The following is an 11,645-nucleotide window of genomic DNA, read 5'->3' as shown; positions in this document are numbered from 1 at the left end:
GGTTTTTTCCCTTTAGTCATCATCATCATCATCATCATCATCATCATCATTCATCCTACAAACTAAACCTCAAGGTTTCCATTTAAACTCTTCTTCAAAAACACACCATATATCACAGAACTACTTCACAAATAGCAACATGAGTGATCCAATTAATGCAAACCCAACAGTTATAGACATTAATAATCTACCCACAAGACTAAATACTTTGGACGATGACGCATCAGCACTCGAAGGCAAGAATGCTAAACTCATTTCAGAAATCACATCACTTTCCTTACTCAGTTACCCAAACATAGACAACGGTGACTTGACATCTCTTGAAGAGTCACTTACATCATCCTCGCTAAGCTCCAACGCCGCATCAGATGATGATGTTGATGTTGATGTTGATGATGATGATGACATTGTTGATACTGAATTTACCTCCGATTCCCGTACCGTCGCTACTGCCAATAACGACGAAGATCCAATAGATGAACAAGAAATATTTGACCTAATAGCAACAATATCAGACCCAGAACATCCTCTCACCTTAGCTCAACTCGCAGTCGTCAACCTTGACGACATTTCCATTCAACATGCACCTCGCAATCAAATCTCAACAGTCACCATCAAAATCACCCCCACCATCACCCACTGTTCACTCGCCACATTGATTGGGTTGGGGATCCGTGTTCGATTGGAGCGCAGCTTACCAGCTAGATTCAGGATCAAGATTGTTATCAAAGAAGGTACTCACCAACTGGAACTGCAAGTGAATAAACAATTGAATGATAAAGAGCGAGTTGCTGCTGCCTGTGAAAACGATCAGTTGTTGGGAGTTATTCTGCAGATGTTGAGTACATGCAAATAGAGTGGGAGAACACGCTAGCAAGACAGAGAATATCTTCAATGTGGTTATCTCACTCCATAAGATTTTATAGGGTATACAGTCCTCTATACAGGTTTAAAATTACAACATTTCAAATCACAATAAGTTAAAATCATGGTGATAGCGTCAATCAAGATGAACTGAAACACTTTCGACGTGATAAAGTCAATCAATTTCTCAAGTTTGGAATTATCTTTATCACTTGAGGGACCACTAGAATTGAACAAAATAGATAAAACCCATCTGCTTTGTTTCACCAACTCTTCGACTTGGCGGTAATATTCATGCTTCTCTTTACTGTTCTCGAGCTTCTCTTGCTTTGTAAGTACAACATATTCATTTGAGTAGAGGGAATCTGGAGGCATCAACGTCCTCGATGAATCAAACGACGATACATCGCCTGCAAGACTAGCATTACCACTGGTACTTCCTGCTCCACCGAAAAGATGTTTGACATTAGTGACCAGGCTTTTTCGACGCGAACTACCCGATGCGTTCGTAGTAACACTGTTTCTATTACTAGAATTACTTTGATGCGACAAATTGGAATTTACAGACGAGCCCAGCTCTCGATTCCTCTTTATCCTATTGTACAATCTCAGTTTCGATAATATGCTGTTCACTCCACTGTTTAGCGAGTTTGGTGTGCCGTTGGCATCTTCACTCAAGCGGCTCTTCGGGGTTGGACTTCGATCCAGTTGATGTTGATGTTGGTGATATGAGAAACTTGTTGATGGAGTTGACGTGGTTGAAAAGTTCTTGAATTGAGGTTGGGGTGGAGTTGTTGGGGTCAGCAATTGAGATCGGCGATGACTGGCATCACGCTGCTCAGGTGGGGACGTCGATACGTTGGCACCTTCTTTATTACTATTGCCACCATTCAAAAATGACGAAAACCGTTTCCTTGACAGGTTACTACTAATACTTGCTCGACTATTGTTGCTGTTGTGGTTGTTGCTGTTGCTGTTGCTGTTGCTGTTGCTGTTGACTTCGCTACTACTGTTGTTGCTGTTATGGAAATACGGTTTTTCCAACAGTCCAAAGTCGAAATCTGTAGCAGAACTAACCCTGTGTTTATTCACCTCTAGCTCTTCATTAATCGAGTCGTGAAATTTGTAATTCTGATCATGATCATTACTAGTCAATTGCTTGTAAGTCGTGTTTCTCGCTGGAATCTCGTAAAAATTATAAGCAGTGAGTAATTTACTGTAATAGTTTAAAGTTACCTCAAGTGTAGATTGATTGGACATGTCTTTTAACTCCGCATTGATCATTCCATTAATTTCCTTCAACATGGTCACTTTAACATTGATATCCTTGATACAGATTTCATCTCTCAACCATAAATCAAACGGAATGGCCAAGTGAGCAGCAACGGAGCTAAACGCATCATCATGGGAATCGTGTTTCGGCTCGCAATGTGTATTCAATTTGTATTCCTGCTCCAAAGACTTGTAAAACAGAAAATCCTTAGGGTTTTGAATAATGGAGTGGGCATCTTTTAAGTTGACAAGTTGGTCTAAAAACCGGCAAACCGACGACATTTTCTCAGCACCTGGATTGTCTCTGGATCGGATTGAAAAGTTTGCAAATTTTTGAGAGACGGTATCTAGTTTTTCAGCCGGTCCCGACTTTGAATAACCTGAAGCGGGAGAAGTCAGGGCATGGTTTTTGATTCCACCACTATTATCATCCAGTATCGCATGTGTGAGTTTGCTCATGTGGTTTGGCTGCGGCGGTGATCTAAGTGGGAATGTGCCTGTATTGATTCTTGGTGATAGCAGGTACTGATATTGCGACGGCTGGATGTGCAGTTGGTCCACTGAAGACATTTGTGGTGATATGTGTTTATGAAATTGTCAGGAGAAGAACGTATGTTTGCTAAATGTCAAGTTGTAATCAGATAAATGGTATCTTCTTGAGGGTATGTGGATGGAGGCAAGGTGAATGTAAGTGTATCAGTCTTGTGATATGTGTGGCTCTGGTTGTTATGAATGCTATGGTTTCATGTGTATTTTTCTATCGTCTGTCTCTCGCTTAGCTTTTAAAACTGGTGTATTTTAGTGTCGTCAGATTCTTTCTCGCGTTCCAATGTCGTAAGATACAATTTACAGACAAAACATTACACTACATATCACCAGACTACGTTCATGTCGGTGTACTATCAACTAAAAGTCTACTTCACAGATGTATTTTTCTATTTCTGACGCCTTTCTCGTTCTCTAAAAGTCCAGCATCCAATGCCAAACACCTCCCCCCCCCCCACTCCACTCCCCCAACACACTCCTTGGAAAAGTTGCCACAGGAATAAATTTGAAAACTGTTATCGTGTAAGCATCAACAATTCAATGATGAAACGGCATAGGTACGTAAATGGGGGCTTCTGATCTCTGAAAACTTTGGTCAACAGAAAGTGCTTCAATTTTCACTTTCGGCAATTCACCCCACACTAATCCTCCTCCTAGATTCTGATGCAATTCAATACGACGCAATCATCGGGTATCTGAGTGCTCCAGATTGTTTTGACGTATCTGTACTGTATAGTCTCATAATAGCCCTTGTCGGCTCTCACTTGCATGTGCAACTCCGAAGACCATCCTTTCACCAACCTTGGTGTAATGTAAAACTCCAACACTCCAACACTGCAACACTGCAACACACAAGTTTAGCTAGCGTACTTTAGGCAACAAAGCGAAGCAAAACAACCAAATTGAAGATTGTCGATTTGGGTGAGTAGTATTCAAGTGCAATTATCATTGATTTGATCGGTTGCAAAAACATCAGTGAGCTTCACCACTTCTAGTGGACTAATGACAAAACCATCGGTTACAATGATGCTTTGCGCTTTAGGTTTTGGAAAAGTTGAAACTAGGAAACTTGTAAAGTCCTCCCTGTCATTTGCATTTGCCACATGTTCCAGCTTATTTGTACTATAGAAACCATTACAACCACCAAAGATCATTCACTCTCTTTTCTGCTGACAGTCTCTACCGGTAACCCTAATCCTCCACACTAAAGTGGAACTAATTGTTGCAGGCGAGATTATACAAAATTGCCAGTGTTTCAAAAATATCTATTGTGTCATTCTCGTGGCGTCGTATATTACAACTACCATCTTTTGTCACCACTTGAAAGGGATGGCAAGGGGACAACTGAGTTGGCCAAACCTACCTTACACAAGTGTATATGAAGCTTGTTAAATCACTAATCAGATCAATCATTGCATCACCAAAACAACTTCATTATGATTCAAATCTACACTTGTACTTGGACTTAGCATACATTACACCACAGTTGATTGTGTGCTCAGCGCCAACAACAACATACCTCGAATCATGGTATCGATACCCATTGACTGATTTAATCACGTATTTGGAACTGAATCATGGTTCTCATTGGCATTTATTCAATTTCCGTGGTGAAGATCCGGGGTACAATGATAAAGATGTGGGATTCAGAGTAAGTCATTATCCATTTCCTGATCACTATCCACCACCAATGCAGTATATAATTGATGCAACTGATGAAATTGGTCGATTTTTGCGTGAGAATGATGATAATGTGGTCGTTTTGCACTGCAAGGCAGGTAAGGGGAGGCTGGGCACTATATGTTGTGCGTATTTGATGTTGTCTAATTGGAAACAGGGGGGTGGAATCGATGTGGGAAATGTGATTCAAACTTATACTGAGAGGCGCATGCGCAAATTTGGCGGTGATGGAGTTAGCATCTTGAGTCAAAAGCGATATTTACGATACTGGAGTGAATATTTACAGTCTGATGATTTGAGGGGCCTGTATTCTAAGTGGAGCAAAGTCAAGAATCAAATCCTGATTGCCAAGGTTACATTTCGCAATTGCAACAAGGATACACTTCCATTTGGGATATCTCTGTATAAAACAGTCCAAGAGGGATACCGAATCAACACCATTGTCGAACCCCTTCTCCAACAGGTCTCTTGTGATGTGGCTCACATTTCTAGAGATGGAAATGACTTGATCTACAACCTCCTACAACCAGTCAAAGTAGGCGAAGATGTCATGATTAGTATAGGAAGTTTTAGCTATCTATGGTTCAATGTCTTTTTTGAGCTTACAAATGCTGCCGCACCGTCATGTTCATTTCCATGGACGGGCATTGATGGATTCAAAGGTACTAAACAACAAGGCTTAAGATTATTTGATAGAGTAGAGATTCATTTTGGTTCGAGTATAGATTGATTGAAAATTAGTAAATAGAAGTAGCTAGCCTTCCTTATTAGCCCCCTTTCTTTTCGTTATCTATGCTATCCCAAAACTGCTTCAATGCTCGCGTTAATGCAGGTAAATGCTTTGTTTGTTTGTTCAAAACTTGAACATTCTTTTGCGTGTTTGTAAACGGTTTGACCAACTTGATGTCATTGTGTATGATGATCTCAGTACGCTTTTGGTTTCCATACGTTACATTGTCACTACCGAACCATGCCAGCAATTTGTCATGTAGTTGAATAGCAATTGATTTTTGGCTATGTTGGTGACGATGTTGCTGATGCTGATTCTGTTGCTGATGCTGTTGTGGGTGTTGTTGTGGGATCGGAGATGTTTGCTGTGCGTGCAGTTGCTGCGCAGGTGGCCCACTCTTGTGAGTTTTGGATGACCCTTTATGCGATTTTACCTCATTTGTTGAATTTGAGGCACTTTCCACTGTGGAAGCGTTGTAAGTCTGGATTTGCTCTCGTAAAAACTCTTCTAAATCCTTCACATTGATTGACTCCATTACAGGGTTGACATTCTTGGGTGGCTTCGGTATTGTCTTTTTCAGCTGCGGTGGATTCAAAACTTGTATACTTTTGATAAAAGACGTATTAATAATGCGATATGTGTTGGTTTGATTGACTGAGGGTGGTAATGGTGGTGCTGGTGGTGGTGGAGATGATGACGAAGACGAGTGGTGGTTGTCACTGGCCTGATTGCTGGTGATTAAGACTAGTACTTCATTTGAAGATGAAAATGTGTAGATGAATCCAACTATCTCCTGATCTAATAATGTAGTGACTTTGAGTTTAAGTGAAAGTGCTTGGCGAAGATTTTGATATTCAATTGACATTGGATGGGAGGGGGACTCGGAAGGAATAAATAAGGATAAATAGAATAAAATATGAAATGCAAATAAAATGAAATGGATGGGTAAAGGTATATGCAGTGCTGTAGTATGGAATAGCCAATAGCTTGTGTGGTTGTATAAACAAAGGGTAATTAGCCTTGGAGATGATGTGTAACCCCCAACCTCTTTTGTATAAATTTTTCATTAAAAATGACAGTAAGTGAGTGTTGCGTTGAGAAAAAAAAAAAAAAAAAAAAAAAACCAAAATAGTGGTAATGTCGTGTTTTGTAGTTTTGCGTCACTTAGAATATTTTACGACATTGGCGTCAATTGATACGAGTACATATTCAATCGCTCACCCTTCACAACCATAGTTTCCATTCTTACATAAACAACCAATCCAATGGAAATCTATCACAAGTGAAAACCTCTACATATAATGAATGATGAGTTGATTCAAATTGATCAATTGGAAGATCAGATAATTGATCATCCAGACGAACGGACGCGGAAAGAGTTACACGACACATCTCTAGATGAAACTTTTCAGAAGAAATTGAGTGCCAAAGCCAAAGAATTTGAGTCGTCATCGCCGATGAATGATGAATTTGGAGAGGCTGATGACAGTATCAGTCATGATACATCTATGGGATACCAATTCTTGATCACTAAACTGCATTTGAATTACCATCATCAAGAGTATGGGGATATGCAGCAGGAGATCTCTGAGTGGTTTACTTTCCATGATTTGAAATTTATTGGGGGGTTGGATATTTTATTAGATAGTTTTGAGCTGAATCATGACATGGAGGAATTGACGACGAGATTGTTGGGAAGTAGTATCGGTGGCGATTTGTCTTGCTTGAAAAATGTATTGTATTTTTCATTTGGAGAGTATGCATCGAAATCAACAGTTGAAGAGCAAGTGAGGCAAATTATTGCAAATAACTTGAAATTGTTGGAGTTGGAGGTTTACAAGCCACTAATTACTATGTTGCTAGATTTTATGAAAACGAGGATTGACAAAGATACTTCAGAGATTACAAACTGCACTATATCAAAAAGGGTTGAGGTGAACTATTTTCGTGTATTAACCTTATTGTACATTTTGGTACTAACAGCATTGCACAACCCTCAAGAACTGAAACAATTTCGGAAGTTTTTGCTGTTGTGTAGCCTCTTGGAATCTGTTGTACAATTTATTGAGCATTGGAAATGGCATCATAATAACAGCTATCGTGTGAGATACTTGGTACTCTTATTGAACAAGTTGTTGCTCCTTGAATTTGGTGACAAAGACCAGCTTGCTTCTTGCGACGCGTTTCTCAATCAATTGCATCATATCAAAACATTTGACAATTCAAACACCGGTAAACCTGTATTAAAGTGCTCGCCATTGGATTATTTTGCATTCCGGCAGGATTTGTTAGACAAGTATCCCTTGTATGAACTCGGTGGAGTTAAAGATTTACAAGACACATGGTTAAACAAGCTGACAGATTCGTCGATTGAAGAACGATATAAAACGTTTATGGCTGTTAATGCGTACTCCAACTCATTGTCTAATAGTATTGAAATTCCCAAGACCAATAAATCACATACTGTGCTTGGTCAACTACCGGCACAGCCGGTACACATTGCCACTCCTTTGCCCTCGCCAAAATTAATGTCATCGGATTTCATGTCTGGTGGTGAAAAGATTAGAAAGTCGTATCAAGTCAACCAATCGATGCCATTCATATATCCAAATGAGTACCAAGATGATTGCAGCTCAAATGTACCATATGCTATGTTGGAGGCAGATGAGATTTTGAAAAATTCCGTATATGAGAGCTATTCAGTGAAGCGATTGTGGAGTGAACGTGAAAAATTTATGAAACAAGAACGAGGGTATGTTGACGCGTATGACGATAAAGATGAATTTGACTACTCTTTTGGTGAGTTGAGACTTGAGCGTCCAGAAAACATTGCTGAGATTGATAGTCTTGAACGAGTTGAACGGTTTTATTCAGAAACGTTCTTTCGACTCCACTCCATTATTGAGGTGTTTATGGAGATTATCAAGGCTAATCGAATCGATAGGAATTTGAGCTTGTACGAATTTGAACTAAACCCAGCCACTTCATTTATGGTCAAATCAACGACACCTCATGAAAATGACGAGGCTATAATTAAAGTTGAGCAGCTCTTGTTGCTGCAGTTGGAAGTGATGAATGTCAAGGAGATAATGACAAAGACAGCAGTGGGCATAATATTGAGATTGCTCCAATGGTTTAAAAAGAGCCATGTTTTGAAATACTATTACCTTTCGTCGCTTCTTTTTGATCAGCAGTTTTTCAACATCAGTTTGGACTTTATTAGTAATGGTTTCAACAATCCAAATAATCAAAGCCTATCGCATCAAACGGGTGAAAAGAGGGACGATTTGTTGGAGTATGAGATGATGGTTAATCAGAACAAGTTAATGAATCCACAAATTAAGATCCCAAAACTTGAATTTTTCCACAATTGTCTTCGGATGGATCCCAAATCTTCTGACTATACTTTTATCAACAAGAGTTTTATTCTGGAGCTTCCCAAACAATACGATTCGAAAAAACTTAGCCATGTGTATATTTCCAACTTCAATCACAACTTCGCATCCATTTTGGCCGACATGTTGGAAATCAACAACAAGATCCTCATCAAGAACCAAAGTCATCGGATCTTTTCCATGAACGATATCAAGCCCTCAGAATTGTTCAAGATGATTCTCATCAATTACGATAATGAAGCATTTTCCCACTCGATACTCAAGATTTTGAAGAAATTAGTTCCGTACCAAGGCCGTAAATGGAAAAGCATGAATATGGACCTCATTAGCACTATTTACTTGAATTGCAAGCTATCAATGAAGGATAATTGGTTGAGTGGGAAGGATTTGGGGAGTGAGTTTCATAATAGTTATGATCAGGAGGTTGCGTTGAGAGCGTTGTTGCAGTTTTATAATATCAAGAGGTATAGTGGTGACAAGCTAGGGTATAAGTTGAATCGCAGTGACAATTTAGCAGATATCCCATTGTTGAATTTGAATGATTTGGAGTTGGAATAGAAAGAGGGTCTGAATAGAAGTATCCTGTATGTATGTATCAATCTATGTAGTGCGATTACCAAAAAAAAGAAAATATGAATGAAATTTTTTTTGCTTTCCATGACGATATCGATCAAGTGCCAGTGGTGTGTACTCACTTTTCCTTTACTACATCAAACACTCACTAAACCATGGTCAAGTTAACTCAAGTTGAAGACGAATTCCAAACCAACTACTCTGATGGAAACACCACCGTTGAGAAGGTTGAAGTAGACACATTTGCCGACTCAGACAGTGAATTTGAAGACGATGAAGAAGATGATGATTTCGATATTGAGAATGAAACGATTTACGAAAGAGTTGCTGCTTTGAAAGATATAATTTCTCCACAACACAGAGACCAAATTTACAACTTGTCGGCCACTGTATCGAGCTACGTACAACTGGGGTTGAACAATGGTGGTAAATTGTTGTGGACCTTGACTTCTAGTTCATTGTTGTTGGGTGTTCCTTTGGCTTTGGCCATCTTGTCTGAAACTCAATTACAAGAGATGGAAAGCAATATGGGATTGCAGCAATCAGCTCAAGATGTGTTGGCTCCTGGTAGTGAGGAAGCTTTTGGAAAGAAGCAACAAGCTTAATGAGGAAGAGTTGAGTGGTAGGAGTGACTTTTTTTTTGTATATATGTATAGGTATCTAAATCTAAAATACTTTATAAATTTCTAGAACTGCTGCTCAGGAATTGCAACTTGCTTCAGAATCTCCAGTTTAAGCTTTCTTATGCTTGATAGATAAGGCGTAAATGTCCAAATATTGGGTGATTTCGGTGATAATCTCAGCAACGAAAACCCCATGGATGCCCAAAGTGACTCCGAAACCCAACCAACTCACAGCATTCAACACTTTTCCCAGATTATACTTGTACACATCAATCAAAATCTTACTCAAGACCAATTGTCCAAGGGGAACAAACATGGGAAACTGAATAAATGGGAACTCTTGGAATGTCAAGTGAGCCAAAATGATTCTCCCTACTGAAAATGCAATCGTGCAACCAATGGATAAAATCAAAGGTAAACCAAATTCCGAAATGACCGGTGGATAAAACCAACAGTACAAAATAACAGCTCCATAGTAAAGGAAAAAGGGGTACAATCCTTTATAAGCCTCATCGATTTCCGATTTCGATTTCTTGGTTTCTTCGCCATCTTTAGCTTCATAATACTTAGCAACATTTTGCATAGCTGAAATGATGTTGAAATACAAGGACCCCAAGCCAAGCACAACATAAATCAACGAGCTATTGACTTGGTAATGTCCATACCCCAAAGACGTCAAATTCAAAGTGAACAAGTCCGCATCCCAAATATCAGGTCCAAATAAACCAGTAATGATGTACACAGTACAAAGCATCAAGATCCCTTCCACGGGGCCAGAAAATTTCGACAAAAACAACTTGTGCGTGTGGTATTCTTCCCAAGTCGAAGTGTAGAAATTACACACGGATGCAAATTGCGACAACATCATCAATCCACCGTAGCCCATCTTCATTACACTTGCAAACACAATAGAGCCCAATGTTGTATTTATGGCATCGATGGAGTGATCAAACAACTCACCCAATGGTCCACTTTGTCCCGTTCTTCTCGCATGACACCCGTCGCAACCGTCAAAAGTTTGGTACATGAATAATCCAAATGCATAAAAGAAATAACACCAACTGGGTTGAGATGTATTTAGGTATGGATCGTAGTAGAATACAACCAACAAATTAGCAACAACGAAAAACAAACCAAGCAATGTGATCAAATTGGGTGCCATTGAAAGTGGGAAAATTTGCACAAAGTAGTTCCACCATTTTTTCAAGATGTATTTTGAGATTAATGAGTGGTCTTCCGATTGGTACTTGTACAACTTCAAGTTATGCAATTTGTTAGTTGGAATGAATAACCCCATTTTTGGAAAAGACAATGTAGAAAAATAATTTGTTGGGTGAATGTGTTTTTTTTTTTTTTGGTCTAATTGGATCTAAGGAGGTAGGGTTTGAAACCTTGTGATGATGTAAGGGGGGGATGGGTGAGTTGAAGAGGTGTGTATCAAGACCTTTTTTGAAATCAAACTTTTAACCCAAATTTGTAAAGATCCAACGTGGGTTTAAACTCTCTTCACTCTGTCTCTTTAGCAACAACGAAAAAAAAAATACGCAAAGAAACAAAATCAAAAATAAAAAATAAAAAAAAAAAAAATAGTTTCGAAACTTACATCTGAGTTGCTACCAACTTCACTGTAGTCATGTGATTTTATTTTCACTTTACTCAAATACACCTACAAACCTTACATTTTCAAATCAATATGCCCCTCTTCCATCAAGAGAAGAAGATTTCCACTTTGAAGTCAAGTTTTCCAAAGTGTCGGCCAAAACTTGGATAAGTTTCGGAACCAAATTGTCTAGTTCGACTGCTTTCATCAAGATTTCTTCTTTTTTCGCAGCAAAATCAATACAAGAAACTCATGCTCGTCGATGCTACAATCTCCCTGTCATTGCAAAAACAAGAGACATCTCATTACTAATATATATATGTATATATATTTCTTTCTAAATACAAGGGTGTGCAGACACA

General features: G+C 39.0%; 7 protein-coding genes across 7 annotated transcripts; 4 read left to right on the top strand and 3 right to left on the bottom strand. All coding sequences in view use genetic code 12, as the record gives it.

The window, feature by feature from the left end:
• Positions 1 to 139: 139 nt before the first annotated feature.
• Positions 140 to 856, top strand: KGF57_000911 (iron-sulfur cluster assembly protein; the record flags this gene model as incomplete). The annotated part of the gene is made up of 1 exon (XM_051755430.1): positions 140 to 856. The coding sequence occupies one exon, from the start codon at positions 140 to 142 to the stop codon at positions 854 to 856; it is 717 nt and encodes a 238-aa protein (XP_051610685.1).
• An 83-nt stretch (positions 857 to 939) lies between these two features.
• KGF57_000910 (uncharacterized protein) lies at positions 940 to 2,706 on the bottom strand (the record flags this gene model as incomplete). Its single annotated transcript, XM_051755429.1, has 1 exon — positions 940 to 2,706. One exon carries the CDS (start codon positions 2,704 to 2,706, stop codon positions 940 to 942), a length of 1,767 nt encoding a protein of 588 aa, XP_051610684.1.
• Positions 2,707 to 4,060: 1,354 nt separating this feature from the next.
• On the top strand, positions 4,061 to 5,092 carry TEP1 (putative phosphatidylinositol-3,4,5-trisphosphate 3-phosphatase; the record flags this gene model as incomplete). The annotated part of the gene is made up of 1 exon (XM_051755427.1): positions 4,061 to 5,092. One exon carries the CDS (start codon positions 4,061 to 4,063, stop codon positions 5,090 to 5,092), a length of 1,032 nt encoding a protein of 343 aa, XP_051610683.1.
• A 37-nt stretch (positions 5,093 to 5,129) lies between these two features.
• Positions 5,130 to 5,957, bottom strand: KGF57_000908 (uncharacterized protein; the record flags this gene model as incomplete). Its single annotated transcript, XM_051755426.1, has 1 exon — positions 5,130 to 5,957. One exon carries the CDS (start codon positions 5,955 to 5,957, stop codon positions 5,130 to 5,132), a length of 828 nt encoding a protein of 275 aa, XP_051610682.1.
• Positions 5,958 to 6,393: 436 nt separating this feature from the next.
• KGF57_000907 (uncharacterized protein) lies at positions 6,394 to 9,045 on the top strand (the record flags this gene model as incomplete). The annotated part of the gene is made up of 1 exon (XM_051755425.1): positions 6,394 to 9,045. One exon carries the CDS (start codon positions 6,394 to 6,396, stop codon positions 9,043 to 9,045), a length of 2,652 nt encoding a protein of 883 aa, XP_051610681.1.
• Positions 9,046 to 9,215: 170 nt separating this feature from the next.
• On the top strand, positions 9,216 to 9,665 carry TOM22 (Tom22p; the record flags this gene model as incomplete). Its single annotated transcript, XM_051755424.1, has 1 exon — positions 9,216 to 9,665. One exon carries the CDS (start codon positions 9,216 to 9,218, stop codon positions 9,663 to 9,665), a length of 450 nt encoding a protein of 149 aa, XP_051610680.1.
• A 127-nt stretch (positions 9,666 to 9,792) lies between these two features.
• On the bottom strand, positions 9,793 to 10,980 carry KGF57_000905 (bifunctional diacylglycerol cholinephosphotransferase/ethanolaminephosphotransferase; the record flags this gene model as incomplete). The annotated part of the gene is made up of 1 exon (XM_051755423.1): positions 9,793 to 10,980. The coding sequence occupies one exon, from the start codon at positions 10,978 to 10,980 to the stop codon at positions 9,793 to 9,795; it is 1,188 nt and encodes a 395-aa protein (XP_051610679.1).
• Between the last annotated feature and the right edge of the window lie 665 nt (positions 10,981 to 11,645).

This window comes from Candida theae (assembly GCF_024610275.1).
Source record: "Candida theae strain CBS 12239 chromosome Unknown scaffold12, whole genome shotgun sequence".
Classification (NCBI taxonomy): domain Eukaryota; kingdom Fungi; phylum Ascomycota; class Pichiomycetes; order Serinales; family Debaryomycetaceae; genus Lodderomyces; species Lodderomyces theae.
The sequence above is the reverse complement of the archived record's forward strand: the minus strand, read 5'-3'. Positions and strand labels throughout refer to the sequence as shown.